Genomic DNA, 20,101 nt, shown 5'->3' with positions numbered 1-20,101 from the left:
GGATGTTAAAATAGTTGTTATTCACAAACTATTAGCATCAAAGCGATTTTCAAGTTATTTAAATAATAAATATGACTTTCGTCACGAGTAAATATGAACTTGGTTAAAGCGAAAGCTTACCAACACATATTTCGAGAAATAAATAAGCGAGATAAACTCGGCTCGAAATAGCAAATGTGTATAATTGAAGTCTATATAGAAATACGACTTTTGTCTCAAATAGGAGATAGAGTAAATAGACTTTTGAGTGATAGATAAGTTTAAGTCTCCATATACCTTTTGTTGATGAAGTTCCACAACTTCCCTTGAGTAGTTCTTCATCTTCATTCGATGAACGTCGTGGAGTCTAAAGCTCAACTACACTTACTATCCTAATCCGAGACTTAGCTATAACTAGACTAGAAATCAAGACTTACAATTTTGGAAACTAAACTTGACAAACAATCTTGAGATAGCAACACTTGCGAGTTCGACCGAGCAATTCTCTAACAATGTAAGGGGGAGTGGTTTCCATGTGAGATGAAGTATTGACTATGCGGGAGTGATACATATCACCATAGTATTGTTGTCAAAGTTGTGATACAATTGAATTTTGATGTTGTGTAATAATACTATGACACTGTATAACAATGATTGAGAGCAACTGTTTTCTCATTGTTATAGCTACGGATCTTCAACAACTATGATGCTGAGTTGAACACGTTCAGAATCATTGAAGTACTTGGAAGTGATGAAGATTTCGAGTAATGTTGAAGAACCAAGGAAATCAAGCATTTGGATTGAGAGCTACAAAGTTTATTTATTTTGTATTCCATATGTATTAATAGTTTTATCACTAAAATTGACAAAGGGGGAGATAGTTAGAGCACTGCTCGGTCGAACTCGCAAGCGTTGCTATCTCAAGCTTGTTGTCAAGTTTAGTTGCCAAAACTATAAGTCTTGATTTCTAGTCTACTTATAGCTAAGTCTCGGATTATGATAGAAAGTGTAGTTGAGCATTAGACTTCACGGCGTTCATCGATTGAAGGCGAAGAACTACTAAGAGGATCTTGTGGAACTTCATCAACAAAATGTATGTGGAGACTTGAACTCATCTATCACTCAAAACTCTATCTACTCTATCTCCTATTTGAGACAAAAGTCGTATAGCTATATAGACTTCGATTATACACATTTGATATTTCGAGCTGAATTTAACTCGCTTACATATTTCTCAAAATATGTGTTGGCAAGCTTTCGCTTTAACCAAGTTCATCTTATACTCTTGACGAAAGTCAAAAGATGATCATATGAAAATCGCCTGGTAACATCTTACATGATTTGTGTAATGCAGTCATTTGATGTAGACTCGGAATGTTTCGTATTGATTATTTCAATAACTTGAAAACCGCTTTGATGCTAATAGTTAGTGAAAACAACTATTGACATCCTCTAAAAAAGTTTCAATGATTAAAATAGAGTTTTGAACAAATGGATAGTATGCGTACTTGCATATATGTGATCCATGTCCGGGAACCATGGTATGCATACCCGTATGCGTACCTGTTGGTTTTGAGAAAGTCTGGGAACCTGGTATGCAAACCGGTACGCGTACTGGTGTAAGGTTCAGGTCCGGGAATTTTTGCTGAGTTTGGATGGTATGTGTACCAGTTCACGTACTGGCGAAACCCAAACTTGGTCCGGTTACTTAGGTACGCATACCCGTACGCATACCTAAGTGGATGATGTTCTAAAATCGATTTATTCATGAACTAATACATTTCTTTTGCAAACCGCGACTATAATGTTCATGACTTGATTCAGTTGAATCAAAATCGATTTTGCTTCAATTGTGTTTTGTACATTTCTATGAGATAATAAACAATTGAACAACTCTAAAACTAGTTTCATTTCAGTCATTTGAAATAGGTATGGTTCAGATGAATAAGGTTGATATGAAAGTATTCATATGGCTAAATTCGGTTAAATATTGTTGATCCAACAATGTGTACACGTTTAGGTACGGTTACTCATATCTAAATGAAGGTACATTTCATTTGTGTGTAACAAGCTAAGTTTGATCTAACGGTTGAAAGATATTAGCTTGAGTCTAATCAGGTTTTCATCTAACGGTGAATATTGAATGCTTTGTTCAAGGTAACATTGATTGCAAACCCTGAATACCATATAAAGGAGAACTCTAGCAACTGGGAAACCTAATCCCCGCACCTCCTGTGTGATATTAGTCGCGACTAGAGTCGATTCTCCTTTAACCTTAGTTTTTTCACGAAACCCTGTAGGTTAACGACTTAAAAACTTCATTGGGATTGTGAAGTCATACCCAACTATTTTCTCTGTAGTTGCTTGATCTGATCTTCCATCTTCTATCGTGATTGAGTACTATCTTCTTTAAGATTGGATTGAGCTTTTTTCTCCGATAGGCAAGATAAAAAAGTATTCAGAAACATCTTTGTCTCATCGTTTGTGATTCCACAATATCTTGTTTCGCTACCATACGATTAAGATTATTGTGAGGTGATTGATATTTCTAGGTTGTTCTTCGGGAATATAAGTCTGGTATATCAATTGGTTCATGTTTACCTTGATTTATTAAAAGACGGAATAAAACTCATAGGTTTATCTGTGGGAGACAGATTTATCTATACAATAGACTTTTCTGTGTGATACATATTTGTTTATCAAGTCTTCGACTTTGGGTCGTAGCAACTCTTAGTTGTGGGTGAGATCATCTAAGGGAATCAAGTACTTAGAGTCTTGCTGGGATTCAGAGACGTAAGGAGCGCAACTGTACCTTGATCAGTGTGAGATTGATTAGGGATCAACTACATTCTAGTCTGAAGTTAACTTGGAGTAGGCTAGTGTCTGTAGCGGCTTAATACAGTGTGGTGTTCAAATCTGGACTAGGTCCAGGGTTTTTCTGCATTTGCGGTTTCCTCGTTAACAAAATTTCTGGTGTCTGTGTTATTTCTTTTCCGCATTATATTTTGTTATATAATAGAAATATCACGGGTTGTGCGTAGTTCAATCAATTAGAGAATCCAACCATTGGTTGTTGATTATATTGATTGACACTTGAACATTGGTCTTTGGTACCGTTCAAGTTGTTTCACATAATAATCAGGCTCACGGATTTCTATTTGTTTGATTTGCTGATTACATTGTGAAACAGAGATACAACTCTTGGATATATTTCCATTGATTGAGTCCGATTGTCTAGTTGATTCTCTTGGAATTATATTGGAGTTTGTCCATACATATTTCTAAGCGAAATATTGGGTGTGGTTGTCATACCCCCGCTTTCAATGGTCCATGTATTGGATGAAAATACCTTGTTGGTATTTGATTAAGTATGGTAGTCTTTGAAGGACTCGACGTGTATCTAATAGATATGGTTAATTACTACACATCTGTATGGAAAACCAGTTACAGATGTTTGCATGAAAATCTCTGAAGGTTTTCAGTTGTAAGTAAAATTACCATGTCATATGTATTCACTAAAGCTAAATCGAACCTTGTGTTATTTGAAGCAAGCTAGAAGAATATGGATAATTGTCTAAGTGAATGCTTATTAAACCAGGGATATCTGAGCCATCTTATGTGCCCATATACTTTGCATTTGCTAAAGTTGATGTATACAAAATCTACTTGTTTGGAACTCCTGAAGATCTCTCCAAAGCACAGATTTAAAGCATCAGTTCGATATGAAATTCTCGGTAAAACAAGGTCTCAGTTGCATTTGAAAAAATTTAATGTATACAAAATCTACTTGTTTGGAACTCCTGAAGATCCCTCCAAAGCACAGAAATGCTTAAAGCAGGAGTTAGAAATGAAATTCTTGGTAAAACAAGGTGCCAATATGTTAGTTGAGCATTGTAGCCGGAAGTCCATTAATTTCGTCAACCTCAAAGGTTTAGACATTTTTAATTGGACAAGCTAACACAATTACAGTCATTCGATCTCTTATTTTTAAGATTGATACGTTTACATCTCAACAAAGGAGATGTATCATTCTGTGGTTTGTATTACACAAAAGGTGTGTAACTTGTATATTAGTTGAAATATGTTATAGATACCTAATGTTGGGTTTGTAGTAAACATGTAAGCATGGTTATACGCAACACCATTATCGAGACATTGGTCCGAAGAAAACCCCTTCATCTTCGTGGTACCATTAAGCTCGATCTTTTACGTAAAAGATCGTTGGATGTCTTCCACTGAGAAAAGATGATCAGACAGTTATAGTTTTGATTTTTGACAGGTTTGTTAAAGCATCTAAATGTTCTCCTAGCTGGTTGTCCGGTAGTAGGGGATATTTTTCTTCCTCCGGTTTGTTACGATTGTTCAGACAAATCTAGTTGAGAATAAAAAGATGGTACAATCAAAAGATCATTGAGAAATTGTATAAAAGAAAGTTGGACCAAGTTTCTCGAGTAAAGGAAGCTGCTGAAGATATTAAAAGATGGGTCGTGGTCTCTATGCATTATTATCAGGCCTAATGATCAACTGAGAAGATTACTCATCAGGGGGAGTAACGCCACAGAATACCATGGATATTAGGAATGTTAGACATTACGTGGTGAACTCTTTTTCCTTAGTCAAGATTTTGTCCCGCCGGGTTTTCCTTGTCAAGGTTTTAACGAGGCATTCGAGTCCATCATTATCTGCAGTTCGAAATGTTATACTCTTTATTTTCCTTTGTCCTGGGTTTTTCCCTCAAGGTTTTACCGGGCAAGGTTTTAACATTGTTTTCCTACGTTCAGGTTTTGTCCCTCTGGGTTTTCCTGACGGGTTTTAATGAGATAACAATCTAAGAACGATGATCATCCTCGCGTTTTTAGGGGCCACGCGAAAGGATTTAGGGGCCATCAATTTATACCCAGCCAAAGACTCTAGTTAAGGGGTACCCTATATGATATTGAAGTTACATAAATGCCTTTCTGGTAAAACTGTATAAAAACCAAATCAAAAAAAATTCTACTCATTTCAACTCTTCTTCTTCCAGTTTCATATTATCTTCCGATTGTGGAAGAAAAAAAACACTTTCCCTCGTTCTTATGTTCAACCAAAACATCATCGCGAATCGTAAAATCAAAACATCGTCGATTCATTTATAAAACAATGGATAAGGGAAATGAAACCCACAGACCTAGAACCAAAAACGTTGCTCGGGGTATCGATCCAAAGATTGGGATTTTAGCAAGAAATAAAGAAATTGTTGCTGCAAATGAAGAAGTACCCGTCGATATAGTCGGTGGTGGCGATTCCGATAGTCAAATACTTCGTCAACTTCAAATGGCCCCAATTAGGTAAGAATCTATCATTTTTGGGGTTTATTTCGCTTTAATTCGACGAATCGAGAATTTTTTTTTAGGGTTTTCGGTTATTTATCTAGATTCGGGCGATATTCATGCTTATTTACTTCCGAATGTAGTCGTGTTCTTCATTTCTCAAGAACATCGACAGTATTCGGGAGAAATATTTGATGGTTATCGGCCGAATATTGTTGGCCATATCTTCCTGGATACAAACTGGTAATAATCGGTAGTTTAATGAATTTTTTGGCTCCCGAATATATTTAAGTAGACACACAGTATTCGGAAGTACACTCACTACCGAATATATATATATATATATATATATATATTGAAAAAATCTCAAAATTTCTGATTAGGAAAAATCCCATTTTGGGGCCGGTATTTATTCGGAAGACAATATAATGTTTTATACCTCCGATTGTGTAGGATAAAATTTTAGAGTTTCTGAACTCCAGTTGATGAATATTCGATTGTAAACATGTTTAAATATATTCCGATTGTTTTTCATTCGGGAAAAATATGTGTCTTCTTACTTCCGAATTTGTTCATTCGGGTTATAGTTGTGTACTTTGTCTTCCGATTGTGTAGGATGAAAAATTTAGAGCTTCTGAACTCCAATTGATGCATATTCGGTTGTAAATATGTTTAGTTAGCTTTCGATTGTTTTGTATTCGGGAACAATATGTGTCTTCTTACGTCCGAATGTGTACATTCAGGTTATATTTCCATACTTTGTCTTCCGATTGTATAGTTTGTAAATATTGTTCTTTTCTTTGTTGCTTAGACAAAGTCGAGAAAGGAGGAAGAAAGTGACAGCTAGTGCTAGGAGGGAAAGGAGTGCCAAATATAATTCAAGTGCTCAACAAAGCTTACAAGAACAAAGCAGTCAACAAGGAGTGCAACCAAGTGTTGAACAAAGTGTAGAACAACAAGGCAGTGAACAAGGGGTGCAACCAAGTGTTGAACAAGCCGCTCAACAAAGTGCAGAACCAACTGCTCCACAAGTTACACCCCACCATGAAATTGAACCAGTTGATCCAGTGCCAAGAGTAGAAGAAGAAGGACAACCAAGTTGTACCCAAAAAGCAAAAAAAGGAAAAGATGGTGTAAAGAAGGATATTGCTAAGAAAGCATCACATCTTTTCCCTCAGCACTTGAAGAAGAAGGGTATTCCAGCAGGCACAATCCTTGGGCTACCGGCGGATAGAGGAAAATTGCTATTTGGATACAAAGACTCATGGGCCAGAGAAATATACGAAACCGAGGTAATAAAATTACTATTTTTTATTAATGTATTGTCTATGTGTTATATCGTAATATTTGTATTAAGGATTTTTTTATGTACTTTAATAGGATCATCAAGATGCGGTCCGTCTACTCAAACCTACCGCCGCACCAACAAAAATGCTTGCGTGGCCTGAGTTTCCAGCTCTCAAATTTTGTCCTAAGTGGTTTTCCTGACGCTAGCATACATGTTTGTCCTAAGCAGTTTTCCTGACAAAACTTCCTGACAAAACTTTGACGAAAGAAGAGAATTTGTGGCAATCATCACTGCTTCAAAGCTACCAGTGTTATTCTTTCGACCAGTTTTTATCCTAATTAGATTTTATGGCAGGGTTTTGACGAGGCAATGACTTTTTTCTAAGGTTTTATTCCATCGGGTTTTACCGACAAAGCTTTAATGAGGCAATATATTTGTAGCGGTGGATCATCTAAGGGGGAGTACGATAAAACGTCAGCTCAATAAGTGTGAATGACCCACCTAGCTCATGCGCCCTAACTTGGTGCCAAGTATGCCAATAACGTGGCAAACTTGTGTTAGACAAGTTCAGTGGTTCTAAAAAGACCGAATTACTAAACCACATTTTAAAAAGTTCTCACAGTTTATTTTGGCGGGTCCCGATGGGCCCCGCCGGAGGATAGCATGGGGGCACTAAAAGTTTTTTGAGGAGCGGCTTTGTCGTAGTCATTTTGGACGGTTCAAATACTTTTTGAGACAAGTTACACATAGTTGTAGCTATAAAGGTCCATTTATGTTGTTCGAATATAGTTAGTGCTTGAAGTGGTTTTGCACCTAGAAATGTAGATAAGTTAGTTAATGATTATTATACGTTTTCTTTAATGATTACTAGTGATGTCACATGTGCCATGCACATGTTTGAATTTTGTTCTTTTAACTAGGGATGTAAATTTGGGCAGGCTGGGCCGCCCAACCCAAAAACTAAGACAGGCCGGTCAGGCCAAGCTTAATATTTGTGAGCCCGTAAATAAATTCAGGACGGACAGGCCGGGTACATGTAGATAATTTGCTACCCAAAGACCGCCCAAACCCGCTTTTTATACGGGCAGGCCAGATCGGGCCGGACAGACCACTATTTTGATTTTTTTTTTTTAAGTTTAAATTTTCAAATGAACGGTATTAAATACAATATCCTTTCCTTTCCAACATCACATATCGTAAGTGATAGTATTATTTTATATTTAAATTACACTGACAAATTTTTAATTTTAGCCTATAATAAATAATTAATTAGAGTACAATAAACTTTCTAATAAGAAAATATATTACCATTAATGTTTTGAAAAGGTTAATTATAAGTAAAAACAATTATATATTTTATTTTTCTTGACACAAAATTGACAATTATAAAATTGTAACTTTTAAGTCTTTTTAAGAGGATATTAAATGATTAATGACACATAGAAGCCTTTCAGGCCGGGCACCAGGCCGGGTATCAGGCCGGGCATCATAATTAATCGCAAAGCCCGAGACCGCCCAATAAATTAATCCAGGCCAGGCCGGGTAGCCCGCAACGGGTCATAACAGGTTTTGGGCAATTTCAGGTACAGGCGGGCTTGGGCGGGTACGGGCAGGCTGAGTTTTTTCGGGTAATATTTACACCCCTACTTTTAACAATACCAAATTTGATAACAATGCTATTTTTTTCGTAAAATAAAATTTGATATTCTTATTTGTACTCATTACGTAGGTATTTCAAAGAACTTTCCAAATATGTTAATTTTACAAAAATTCGATGTGTATTTCGAAAGATATCAAATTTTTTTCAAAAATTTATGCATTTTCATAACAATGACATTTATGTGAAAATGTGAATATATAAGATTGTTTACGTAAGTATTGATTCAACCAAAATACCTCTTTTCTTTATATTAATATCAGTAAATAAGATTATCCAATTTCTCTCGGTCTTTCGTACTATAGTCCTGTGGTATTGAATATCATGTGTTGCAAGTACCTTGATACTGTATTTCTAGTCACAGTGCTATATGCCTATAGAACTGCTTAATTAATTAGCTATGGCTTGGTTAGACAAAGAACTATCACATGTGCCTGCTTTAGTTAGTTGATATATTGCAATGGCACCGATTAAAGAAGAGTATCATATAAAAGTTATTATCATTTTCATTTTAACCTAAAAAAAAAGTGATGAGCAGTAAGTTTTATGGATGATAGTGTACGGGGGAACGAATACTTATGGGGCGAGGGGCGATGTTAGTACCGAACACATCTAAACCCTAATCCAATCTAGAAATGATTTTGAAAATAGTACACACAAACGCCATATGTTACAATGACGGAAGTAAGATTGAAACGGTGACAATGGAATTGTTGAACTGCTTATGGTGTTTTCCAGTTGAGTTGCCTGTTTTAGTTCTCAGTAATCCAGTTGAAGAACAATTAGGGATAAAAATAATGCTCGCTAGAAAAATTAGTAGTATTTGATAATATAATAAATCTGATGGAGTGTAGTGGCAAGCTTTCTGACTTCCTTCACCGCTTTAACAAAGACGAGGGAAATAGTCAGTGGTTGTAAATGCAGTACCCATTGCAACCATGCCTATGATCACAGACGTCACCAAGTATTGAAAAGTTTGCTGCTTAGAGGATTGCCAGCTCCAAATTCATTTGATACCCTGCACTTTCTCAAATGGGACATAATGAAATCATTGAGATTATGTACTGAAACTGAGATACATGGCAGTATTTGAATTCCATGCGAAAAATTTAGTTCCATCTGTCCACACAGTTGACATGTCGCTGCAAGAAAACAATTTTGAAAGTTACTAGACAAGAAAATATGAATATATCCAACTTCTTACTTTTCCATTTTATCCAATTAAGCTATATCCAGGAATAAACAAATGTCATCCGACCATACACATTATACCAGACGCCAGACCCAGTCTACCCACCATCAGGATTCCATATAAAAGACCCTAAGTACTGCTACCTGTTATGTGGGTCGGTTAGTATTCTGGGTCTGTGATCTTGTGGGGGTTCCATTTTATCCAATTAAGCTATATCCAGGAATAAACAAATGTCATCCGACCATACACATTATACCAGACGCCACGTCTAATGGCAGGTAGATGAATTGTTGCTGGTGGTGCTGGAATCTCACCTTGCATCTTGGCAGACTGGTTGCAAAGCAGCAGCTTCATGAGAGCCATAACATATATTATAGAAAAGCTTATACCCTATGGCCAGCTTTTGACTTTTCAAGAAGGGCAGGTGCAGAGGTAGCTGATCGATCTTTTAGCAGCTTCGTGCAACTACGAGAAAGTTTGAAGACAAAGGTTTTCCAGCGAAGGCTCTATAAACAGGAATCATCTCGTTGATACAGATACCGACAAGGTATAACTCAGGAACGTCTTCATGGCAATCAAGCACCTTTCCTGAAATAGTTAGGATGAGCTGTCTCCACAATTTTGATTCTGTTCTGCCAGATAGATGCACAATCAGCAAATCTGAGAGGTGTGACTGTGGAGCTTGGGAATGTGAGAACAGAAGGCATAAATGGGACCTCAAAATGATAAACGATCACTGCATATAGCCTTCTGGACCATATCATAAAATCCCATCATTTCCTAGTAAACAAAACAGATGAATTTTATCTAGAAAGGAAGTTCTATAGAACATTGCAGGACTAGCAATTTCCTGCAGTGTTGTACACTCCAAACTGACTCAGTTTGGTAGAATAACCTAAGCAAAAAAATAATGCAGAAAGGAAACAAATTATAAATTTAACAGTGCCTACCTGGATCCATTTCTAGACTTGAAAGCGATCTCTATTAAGGTAAGAATCTTCTCCCTAACTCCTGTAAAACCCTCAGAGAACGCTAACCTCAGTTTTACTATCAAGACTGAGAGCAGGAACCCCGAAATCCGAATAATATACATAAGATATAAAGTAGAAATATCAAATGCCACATGTCAGTTCTCCCTCCTACACTGATCTATCACATTTTTATGCTTCCAAGGTTGATGTGACAGATTCTATAATCCCAAAGTCTCTCCATAAAAATGTTTCCTTCTCATCTAATATTTTGATCAATTAAGAAAAGACCTCCATTCATAGAATTAGCAATTCAGATCTCAGCACAAATGACCATCATGAATCCTAAATATGAAAACTAAGACTCGGTTATTTGCTAATCTATCTCGAGAAACAAAAGGAAAGGTCAGAAAAGGTAAAGAAAAACAAAAATTGGATCAGTGTCAATAAATTTTGTTGAAGACTCAAGTAATGATAGCACAAACGGCAAAACAAAAGCGAAACACATTTCCATTTGCCTGAAGGGTCCCCTGCTTCAAAGCCAGGTGTCCTAACCAGGCTATCCAATTGTTTGTAAGAATTATATCCAATGCATAGAAAGATAATATCAGTTGGGTAATGAAAAATGACTATCACATGACTTCTCTGATAGAAATCAAGAAAACCGATATCTAGACAAATATCTGTTTTAAACTGTGTCACAATCAGTTTTGGATGGAGATAATGAAGCATGTGAGTTTGGGTTTACAACTCCTCGACATTTGTTCGGAACATGTAATTTTCATCCTCTAGCTCTTCCTGATATAATGAAATAGAAGGCCTGTCGGACTTCTCCATGCATGGTTTACTGTCAGTCATTCTTCTCCCCTTATAATAAACACATAATACCTCGAGTAAGACATTGCCAAGCAATAACAAAAGAAAATAAATCCAAGTGGGCTTTGAAGGGGAGAAAACTCGAACAAATTTACATTAACAGTTGAAATGATGAGCTAACTTTCAAGTTTGACATTTCTCTATTGGATAAAACTATACTAGCACAAGACTAGGTCGGTACCAACCTTCTTTAAGATGTAGAAAAAATAATGGAATCCATCCCCAAATGTTTTCCACTCAATAGACCAGCTAAACTCTGGAGCTTCGAATAAGGGACGCCTAAAGTGTGGCTGTGAGAAATAACATTCCAGGTAAGAGCTTGATGAAAATAAAGAGAAGACCAAATACGAGCTTGTCATTGCATTACCTGTCCGAAAGAAATTGAGACGAAAACTCCATCAGGTTTCAGGACCCGGTGAACTCCTTGAAGCATAGCCATTGCCTTCTTTACTGTTTCAGGTCGTGGATTCCAAGGGTCGCCACTGTCTACAAATACTACATCCTTCACATGCAACATTATCTTTTAGTTAGATATTCTATTTGACAAAGAAGAAAGGAAGAACTGATTATTTTTGCAAATAGTAAGCAAACTAACACAAACATTCAACCCTAAGGGGGCCTTAATGTTTACCATAGTTCCTTTCTCTATAACAACATCAAAGGATTCCTTTTCAAAGGGAAGGTCTAACATGTCAGCCACCAGCACTTGAATATCTGATGAAAGAAGTTAAAAGAAGACTCAGACTAAATAACACAACAGCTCCCTTTTGAGGACATAAGAATTAATGAAATCCAAGCAACTTCAGATTATATGGGAATGACAAAATTAGAAGTGTTCAAACTAGTGAATTAGCTGACAATCATAGGAGATGCAGAACATTGGTGCGCCGTAAAATTTAAACTTTAACAGCATGTTCAGAGACATAACTTTAATTCCCTTAGATAATAACCTCTTCTGCATATTATCCACAGCAACTGCAGACAGATCGATGCAAGTTAAACCAGTAATCCCATCTCTGTGAAGTTCTTCACCTAACTGAGAATTTCCACAACCAAGCTCCAAAACCTGCATAATCCCACTTCGCTTGTCACTCACGCAATCACAAAAAACTACATGAATGAATTTCTGACAAGTGTGGCAACCGATCTATAAGCTCAGAAGTGGGACTGATACTAACACTATTCATCTTCCGCGACCAAACAAAAAATGCAAGTTAGAAAAATATGTGCGAAGTGGGTCAACTAGAGATATACCCCATACATCTAACAACAAATAACAAGGAACAACTTAGCCCAATTCATCTGAAAGAACTATTTCACAATTCCTTCGATAACATAACCATGGGGAAGAACTGTGAATCAACCCATTCATTAATCCCCTTGAAGCCATTATCCTAAGCAGTAAGCAATATGCATATGTATCCTATTCCACTATTCATTATACATGTAAACCAAAAATTATAACTACAATTCATCTGCTCTCCGTTTCTTAGATGAAAGTGATCATGTGCAATCAACATGATGTCCCGAATTAAACCGGTTAGTGTTTTTGTGTAAGTTCTAGTATGTTAATAAAATAATTAAAGTGGTACTTACAGAAGTAGGAGAAATGGGTTTGATGTAAAGTTGAATGAGATGACGGAAGTGAGAGTAGTCTTTCAACCATTCATAGTGTTCTTCAGAGCTGAATCTTTTGTCCCTGATGCATCATCAGATTTAATTAGCAAATTGTTCTTCCAGCAAAGAATACATATAAAACCCTAAAAAAATAAAGAGTAAATAATACTACACAAAGATGGCGAACCAATATAGTGGATCCAAATAAGATGATACGTTTGAAGGTCCAACAGAGGACTTCACTGAACGAGTTGGAGTGGAGGTAGGTTCAGTATCCATTAAACCCTGAACTTCAAATTCTTGGCGACTGGTTGAGTACGAAGAGAAAGAGAAGGCTCTAAAAGAGGGGAGGGGAAGAGGCGGGGGGGAAAGAAAAACAAAGACAGAAAGTGATGCAAATTCTCAAATAAATATCCCGACAATGGATAACAAACCCCAAAAATTTCCATTGCCGGGAGTTGAACCCGGGACGCCTGGGTGAAAGTCAGGTATCCTAACCGGGCTGGACTACAATGGATTGGTTAGGACTAGGCGGATTTATAAATATTATAAACGTGTCCCCCACTGGTCACATGACCTCCCAAGTTCATTTTAATATGTACTATCGGGGATAAAGATTAATATCCGCTGCAGAGATAGGGTCAATTGGTCTAACTATCCGTGGTTTCGCATTCAAATGTCTAGGAGTCAAAGGTTCACCAATGGAAGGGGTTGCGGATGCTATATTTGGAACTGAAAATTTTGAGTGTAAAGCTTTGTTGATGGTAGTGGAATGGATAGAGTCTTTGAAAAACAATAAAGTTGTTTTTGAAATGGACTATAAGACCGTAATTAATTCATCTTACCGTGAAAAATTACAAGTACACTGGTTCAATCATAATTTAATTCTTTCAGCGAAAAACAAGTTTTTAAACAATAAGTTTTGGTTTTGTAAGTTAGTTCATAGGTCTGGAAATGATGTTGCTCATAGCCTACCAAAAAAAAGCTAGAGAAGAAGCAAGATATTATTGTTATTATGATCATTATCCTCCTGACATTGTAAAATAGATCGAGGAAGACTATGTAATCTTTGGTAACAATTAATCAATAAGATTTTTTAGTATAAAAAAATGTATTATTGGGGGAATTACCTTAGCACACTGGAAAATCTTATAATTAGCTTGTGATAATGAGATTAAAGAAAAAAGGGATGGAAATTACATGTGCATATAATATCAAAATATGATAATCTTGTAGTTAATGTTTGCATCTTTCTTATTTCATATCTCTTCATCACTTCACCTTCTTAAATCTTCTATTTCCCTTTTAAGGAACACAAAGAAGACTAGAGGGATGCCGTAGCTCAAAATCACCAACAACGCCATACATAATCGCAAAACTTGTGACATATGTATTATAAGTTTAGTTTAGTAAATCAAAGATACAAAATTTGAGGATTTGTTATTTCTCTACCTACAGGTAGTCTCGCTGCTTCAACAACAAAATAAAAATAAAAAATAAGGTCGTCTCGCATCGAAGGATTGATATTTCCAAGTAAGAAGTGCGGGGTTAGTAAGCAGTTGAACTTCACAACAACCCTTGGAATATGAGCAATAACAAATTTCTTACCGTAATTAACATATCGTGGTACCACCTTGATTTTAGTATTTCCCTTTGTAGATTGGTCTGAGGAACTAAGCAACTGAAAAAGCATCGAAATCACAACTAACCCACTTCCAGATTTCTCTCTTACAACTCTTTGACTAAAATGCATTGAACTAAAACCATCTAATTCATATACATAATCTTCGATCACAACTTTCAAAAACAAAAATATACCTAGCAACAAATCCAGTTTGGCTATGTTCTTGATTTCTTGTGATTGCTTGTATGTACTGATATTGATCAGATTAACAGCAGAAGCAAAAGTATAAAGAGGTAACCAGAAGTACCAATCTGTAAAATGAAAATAAATAAATGATGATTTGGATATTAGAAGAATTTGAAACTAGTTTGACAAAGGTTTGATTTACATACCTAGGTCGTCTAACTGAACTGACGCAGAGTAAGCAAAGAGAAAGGCCATTAGAAGAGAGTTTATGGTGAATACCTTAGGTTATGTCTTTTTTCCTTTTTTAATTTTTAAAGCTTGATCAGCTGAAGCTGATGTGAATGTAAAAGTAGGGTAATCTTTGAATGTGGACCCTGCTATCTTCTTTTTCTTTTTTTTTTGGGTAAACATTGACATCTTTGATTTCAGCAAAGTTTTTTCTTTCGATTTTGCTGGCACAAGGGCCCAACCTAACTCAATTACACGAGTCCATGGAAATTGTTTTTGCCTCGATTAAACGCAAGTAATTTATTATTGGGATTAAATCCGACATACCTAAATCCTTTCTATAATTTTCTTCACCCACCTACATGAGAGGATAAATGACGTCTTAAAAAGGTAAAAGTACTAAGTTATCGTCACTATTAAAACTTAAGTCAAATTTACTAAATTTTACTCTTTTAGGTAATTTTCTATCAAGTTTTTTTTGATAGTTTGGAATAGTGGTCTTGGATTACATCTTAACTCATTAAGGAGTTATTTCTGGCATGGGGTTCAAACCCCTACCTCCGCAGTGAGATGGAGCATTCCAACCATCATACCACTTGATAGTTGGCTAATTTTTTATCAATTCATTTCTTTTAATTAGGTTTTTGATTAGTTTATGCATTCATAATTGAAATATTTCTGAAATTTTGTTTTTCTAGGTGAAAACGCGGAGGCACAACAACCATACCCAACTATTTCGTACGACAATCTGTATGGACTAAACTCCAATATAATTCTGAGAGCACCAAGTTACTGATTCTCAATCACGAAAAATATTTAAGAGCTTTCTCTCTTTCTCAACACAATCATAAAATCAAATAGATAGAATTCTGTGAACCTGATTGTTATGAGAATAACTCGGACGATACCAAAGACCAATGTCTGGGTGTCAATCAAGTCCCATCCAACAAACAAGGTCGGATTTACCAACTATGATTGAACTACGCACAACCTGTGATATTTTAATTATATAACGAAAATATAATGCGGAAAAGAAATAACACAAACACCGGAAATTTTGTTAACGAGAAAACCACAAATGCAGAAAAACCCCGGGACCTAGTCCAGACTAGAACACCATACTGTATTAAGCCGCTACAGACTCTAGCCTACTACAAGTTAACTGCGGACTGGAATGTAGTTGAGTCATGACCAACTCTCACACCGATTAAGGTACAGTCGCGAACCTTACGCCTCTTGAATCTAGCAAGACCCTGCGCACTTGATTCCGCTAGCTGACGTCCTTTACAGTCTAAGATTTTTGCTACGACCCAAAGTCGAAGACTTATAAACAAATTTGTCTCCCAATGATAAGTCTATTATATTTTTTGTTTTTGTCTTAAGATAAAAATCAAGGTGAACAAGAAACTCAACTAATAATCTGGTCTTATATTCCCAAATAGCAGCCTAGAAATATTAGTCACCTCACAATAACCTAATTGATTAACAGAAAAAGTTATTGGAGAATCACAAGAGTCAGAGACGAAGAAACTGTCGTGATTACTTTTTATATTTTATCTATCGGAGATAAATCTCGAGAAAACCTTACAAGAGATTAAACTCTATACGATATAAAAAGTAAGATCAGGATATGCAACTACAGAGAAAATAGTTGGACCTGCCTTCACGAATACCAAATGAAGTCTTTAAGTCGTTAAACCTAGTAATGGTTTTCAGAAGAACTGGAAACCTAGGTTAATGAAGAATTGACTCTAGTTTGCAACAAGGACACACGAGAGTGTCGGGATTAGGTTTCCCAAATGCTAGAGTTCTCCCTTATATAGTATTTCAAATCAGGGTTGCTTACAATCAAAGCTAAGATAGCTTAGTAACAAAGCAATTAATATACACCGTTAGAATAACTCCTGATTTAAGATTCAAGCTAAGTTTGCTTAGAAAATAAGCAACCAATCTCCAATGTTAGATGGTATTAGCTTCATACACACAAATGAAATATATTTATATTTAGATACGTGTGAACCGTACCTAAACGTGTATAACAAGTGGCTCAATAACAGTTAACCGAAGTTAGCCATATGGACACTTTTAGCTTAGCCATATTCATCTAACACTTCTAGATCAAATATGATAATCAATCAATCATGATAGATAATCAAATGAATATAAATGTGCTTTAAGATAGTTGTTCAAATGTTCACTATCTTATAGAAAATCCATGAACAGTTTGAAGCATATTTTGTTTGGTTTGTAATTGTACAAAGTACTTATACAATAACCAATTCATGAACATAATGCCACGGTTTGCAAAATAAGTTTTCACATACCTTAAATTAATTCATTTAAGTTCCAGGGACTTTAGATCGCAAGCAGAGTTCGCAAACAAACATGAGTTCATGAGTATGAGTTGTCATACTTACCGATTTTAGAACCTAATCACTGTGTTCGCAAACTGAGTACGCGAATCTGGACCTTGTCTTGTCTTGCCGTTCACAAACAATAGTTCCAGACTTTTCACAGGTAAACTCGTTCGCAAACAAGAGTTCTGGACCTTAACTAGTACTACTTCACAGTTCGCATACTAGGTACGCATACTGTGTTGTAACCAGACATTGGTAGTAGTTCTAAAACTCTCATTCAATCATTGAAACATCCTTGGAAGAAAACAATGGTAATCTTACACATACCACTAGCTTCAAGTAATTCTCAAATGATTAATTGATCAATAAGAAACTTTCTAAGTTAACATCAAATGATTGTCTCACACAAATCATGTAAGATGTTCAAGGTAATTTTCACATGATGATCTTGACTTAATATTTAGTTTCCAACAACGAGTTGTATAAAACTAAACTTGTCAAGTAGATGATGAAGTTAAGCCAAAGCTAAGAAAGCTTCAAACTTGTATTTCGAGAAATATATAAACGAGATAAACTCGACTCGAAATTTCAAAAGTGTATAACACAAAGTATATATAGTTATACGAGTTAGTCTCATTAGAAGATAAAATTGAATAGACTTCTGAGTGATAGATAAGTTTTAGTCCCCACATACCTTTTGTCGACGAAGTTCCTCCAAGCTCTTCAGTAGATCTTATTTTTCAATTTGTGAACGACGTGAAGTCTAAAGCTCAACTACACACTCCAAGACATAGCTATAAGTAGACTAGAAATCAAGTATATAGTTTTGATCAACTAAACTTGACAAACAAGCTTGAGATAGCAACGTTTGCGAGTTCGAGCGAGCAGTGCTCTAACAATCTCCCCCTTTGTCAATTTTAATGACAAAACTATCAATACATATGGATTACAAAATAAATAAACTTTTGTAGCTTCTGATCCATCATGCTTGATTTCCCTGGCTCTTCAACTTCCTTGAATTCTTCTTTACTTCAAGTTCTCCATCGATTCTGAATGTGTTCAACTAGCATCATTGTTGTTGAATATCCGTAGCAATAAAAATAAGAAAACAAATATTCTCAATCATTGTTATTCAGTGTCATAGTATTAGTATATTAATCAAAGTCCAATTGCATCACAACTTTGAAATAATACTATGGTGATATGTATCACTCCCCCTTAGTCAATACTTTCATCTTTTGCACAATAGGTAAAACCTATAGAATGGAGTCCACTCCCCCTTACATAATAATCCGTAAATCATATGTATGTAGTGTGAACTACTAAATAATTCTCACTTTTTGTCAATATAAATTGGCAAAGGTACGGAAAATATGGGATCGTGATGAATTCTCAAAAGATAATTCATGACTAAAAAGAAACATATCAACTTTCTTTCGATGATTTCACATAGTCGAAACTTAGTGTATTCATCAAGGAGTCTATTAAGATACAAGTTAACCCCTTCAAATTCCACAACCGCTCTCCCCACAAAGATATGGCAATTAAGCACAAGTTCATTTAAGAACTCTCCCCCATTTGATGTCATTACCAAGAGAACAATATGGGCGACCTTACTTTTACGAGAAAAGAAGAATTTCTTTGGACATTAACAAACTACATGAATTTGTATCAGTAAACCTCGAGTAAATTAACCACAAGAAGATCTTATTAATTAATTTAGACGGAAATCACTCAACTTAAGAAAACCTACGGAGTAAATACAGTACTTTTACATAATAGTGGATCAGGGAAAGATCAATACTGCGGAATTTTTCAAAAAGTTCATTCTATCTTTTATTAATATATGCATAAAGACATAATAGACTTAACTTTTGAGCATATATGAGATAATAGCACAATTCACTAACGTAAAGGCATACATATCTCATAAGACATTTGCAATATATAAAACCAATAAGATTAAATACTGCAAGTTCATCTTCCTAAAACTTAGAATTTAAATCTAAAAACATTGCAAGATGAAAAACGTTGGAAATAGATATATATGGTCACAATATTTTCTATACCAAACCCTAGTTATCCTTCTTAAACATAAGAATAAATTCTCACAAGAAGTTTCTTAGACATTAAGATTCTTGAAAAATTCTTTATCGTCCCCGAACTCCTTATCATCAACAGACATTGGAATATAAGGTTCATGAAGAAAGGAGTCAATTCTAACAAACCTTCTTGACTGTTGTCGAACCAGAGCCTTTTGAATCTCCAGAGATCTTAGTACAATAGCTTTTATTTCTTGAATCTCCATCCTGGTTTGTTTTAGCTCTTCAAGAACATCATAAATTTTTTGAAGATTTGAGTTGTTAGCTCTTGGTTTCTTCATATTCTTCCTTTTTCTATTCAAAGTTGTATTAGAGGAATGGGATTTCTCTTTTTACTTTATGATTGAATATTTGACATTCATACTGACATCTTTTCAATCAGAAGAAATGGTGCTTGGAGTCTCCATGATTTTGAAATATGGGTTTGTGAAAAACACAAATAAAACAGCTCTACAAGCAACCTTTTGATGAAAAGAGTTTCAAAGAAGGAAAAAGACTGCAGGATTACGGAACCTATATACAGGGTAAGTAGGGTTCATGTACAATCAACATAGATAACCCGAAAGGGTAGAAATGTCGATTTTAACCTTTTCTTCAAATAGGGTGAAATCTTTTCAATACCATTACTTGAAAAATAGAAAAGATGGAAATTCAAGTAATAATATTCAAGATACAAACTAGAATAGTTTCTGACTCTAGATCTCAGTTGTGCACAATT

At 35.5% G+C, this 20,101-nt stretch overlaps 1 protein-coding gene and 1 non-coding gene across 9 annotated transcripts; both read right to left on the bottom strand.

Moving 5' to 3' along the window:
- Nucleotides 1-8,935: 8,935 nt before the first annotated feature.
- LOC113357106 (EEF1A lysine methyltransferase 4) lies at nt 8,936-13,246 on the bottom strand. 8 transcript variants are annotated; one of them, XR_003363457.1, is made up of 9 exons: nt 13,074-13,246; nt 12,866-12,968; nt 12,197-12,335; nt 11,901-11,983; nt 11,637-11,771; nt 11,455-11,559; nt 10,376-10,436; nt 9,740-10,205; nt 8,936-9,375 (listed from the first exon to the last, which is right to left on the bottom strand). XR_003363457.1 is itself a non-coding variant. In XM_026600379.1 (7 exons), exons 1-7 carry the CDS (start codon nt 13,163-13,165, stop codon nt 10,001-10,003), a joined length of 714 nt encoding a protein of 237 aa, XP_026456164.1. In that variant the 5' UTR covers nt 13,166-13,246; the 3' UTR covers nt 9,407-10,000. The 8 variants fall into 8 exon arrangements, 2 of the variants coding, with proteins under 2 accessions (XP_026456164.1, XP_026456163.1); XR_003363458.1 differs by having other exon boundaries at nt 9,740-10,175; XR_003363459.1 differs by having other exon boundaries at nt 9,740-10,057.
- An 83-nt stretch (nt 13,247-13,329) lies between these two features.
- On the bottom strand, nt 13,330-13,403 carry TRNAE-UUC. The gene has a single exon. It is a non-coding gene; the product is annotated as a tRNA-Glu (tRNA).
- Between the last annotated feature and the right edge of the window lie 6,698 nt (nt 13,404-20,101).

This window comes from Papaver somniferum, chromosome 3, assembly GCF_003573695.1.
Source record: "Papaver somniferum cultivar HN1 chromosome 3, ASM357369v1, whole genome shotgun sequence".
NCBI classification, from domain to species: domain Eukaryota; kingdom Viridiplantae; phylum Streptophyta; class Magnoliopsida; order Ranunculales; family Papaveraceae; genus Papaver; species Papaver somniferum.
Note: the sequence above shows the minus strand (reverse complement) of the source record. Positions and strands in the feature narration are given on the sequence as shown.

Coding starts and splice junctions, on each gene's coding strand:
- LOC113357106 (XM_026600378.1), bottom strand. CDS start 13,165: ATGGATACTGAACCTACCTCCACTCCAACTCGTTCAGTGAAGTCCTCT. Junction 11,984..12,196: donor ATTATCTAAGGGAATTAAAG/TTATGTCTCTGA, acceptor TTCTTTCATCAG/ATATTCAAGTGCTGGTGGCT. Junction 11,560..11,636: donor TCTCAATTTCTTTCGGACAG/GTAATGCAATGA, acceptor TATTTCTCACAG/CCACACTTTAGGCGTCCCTT.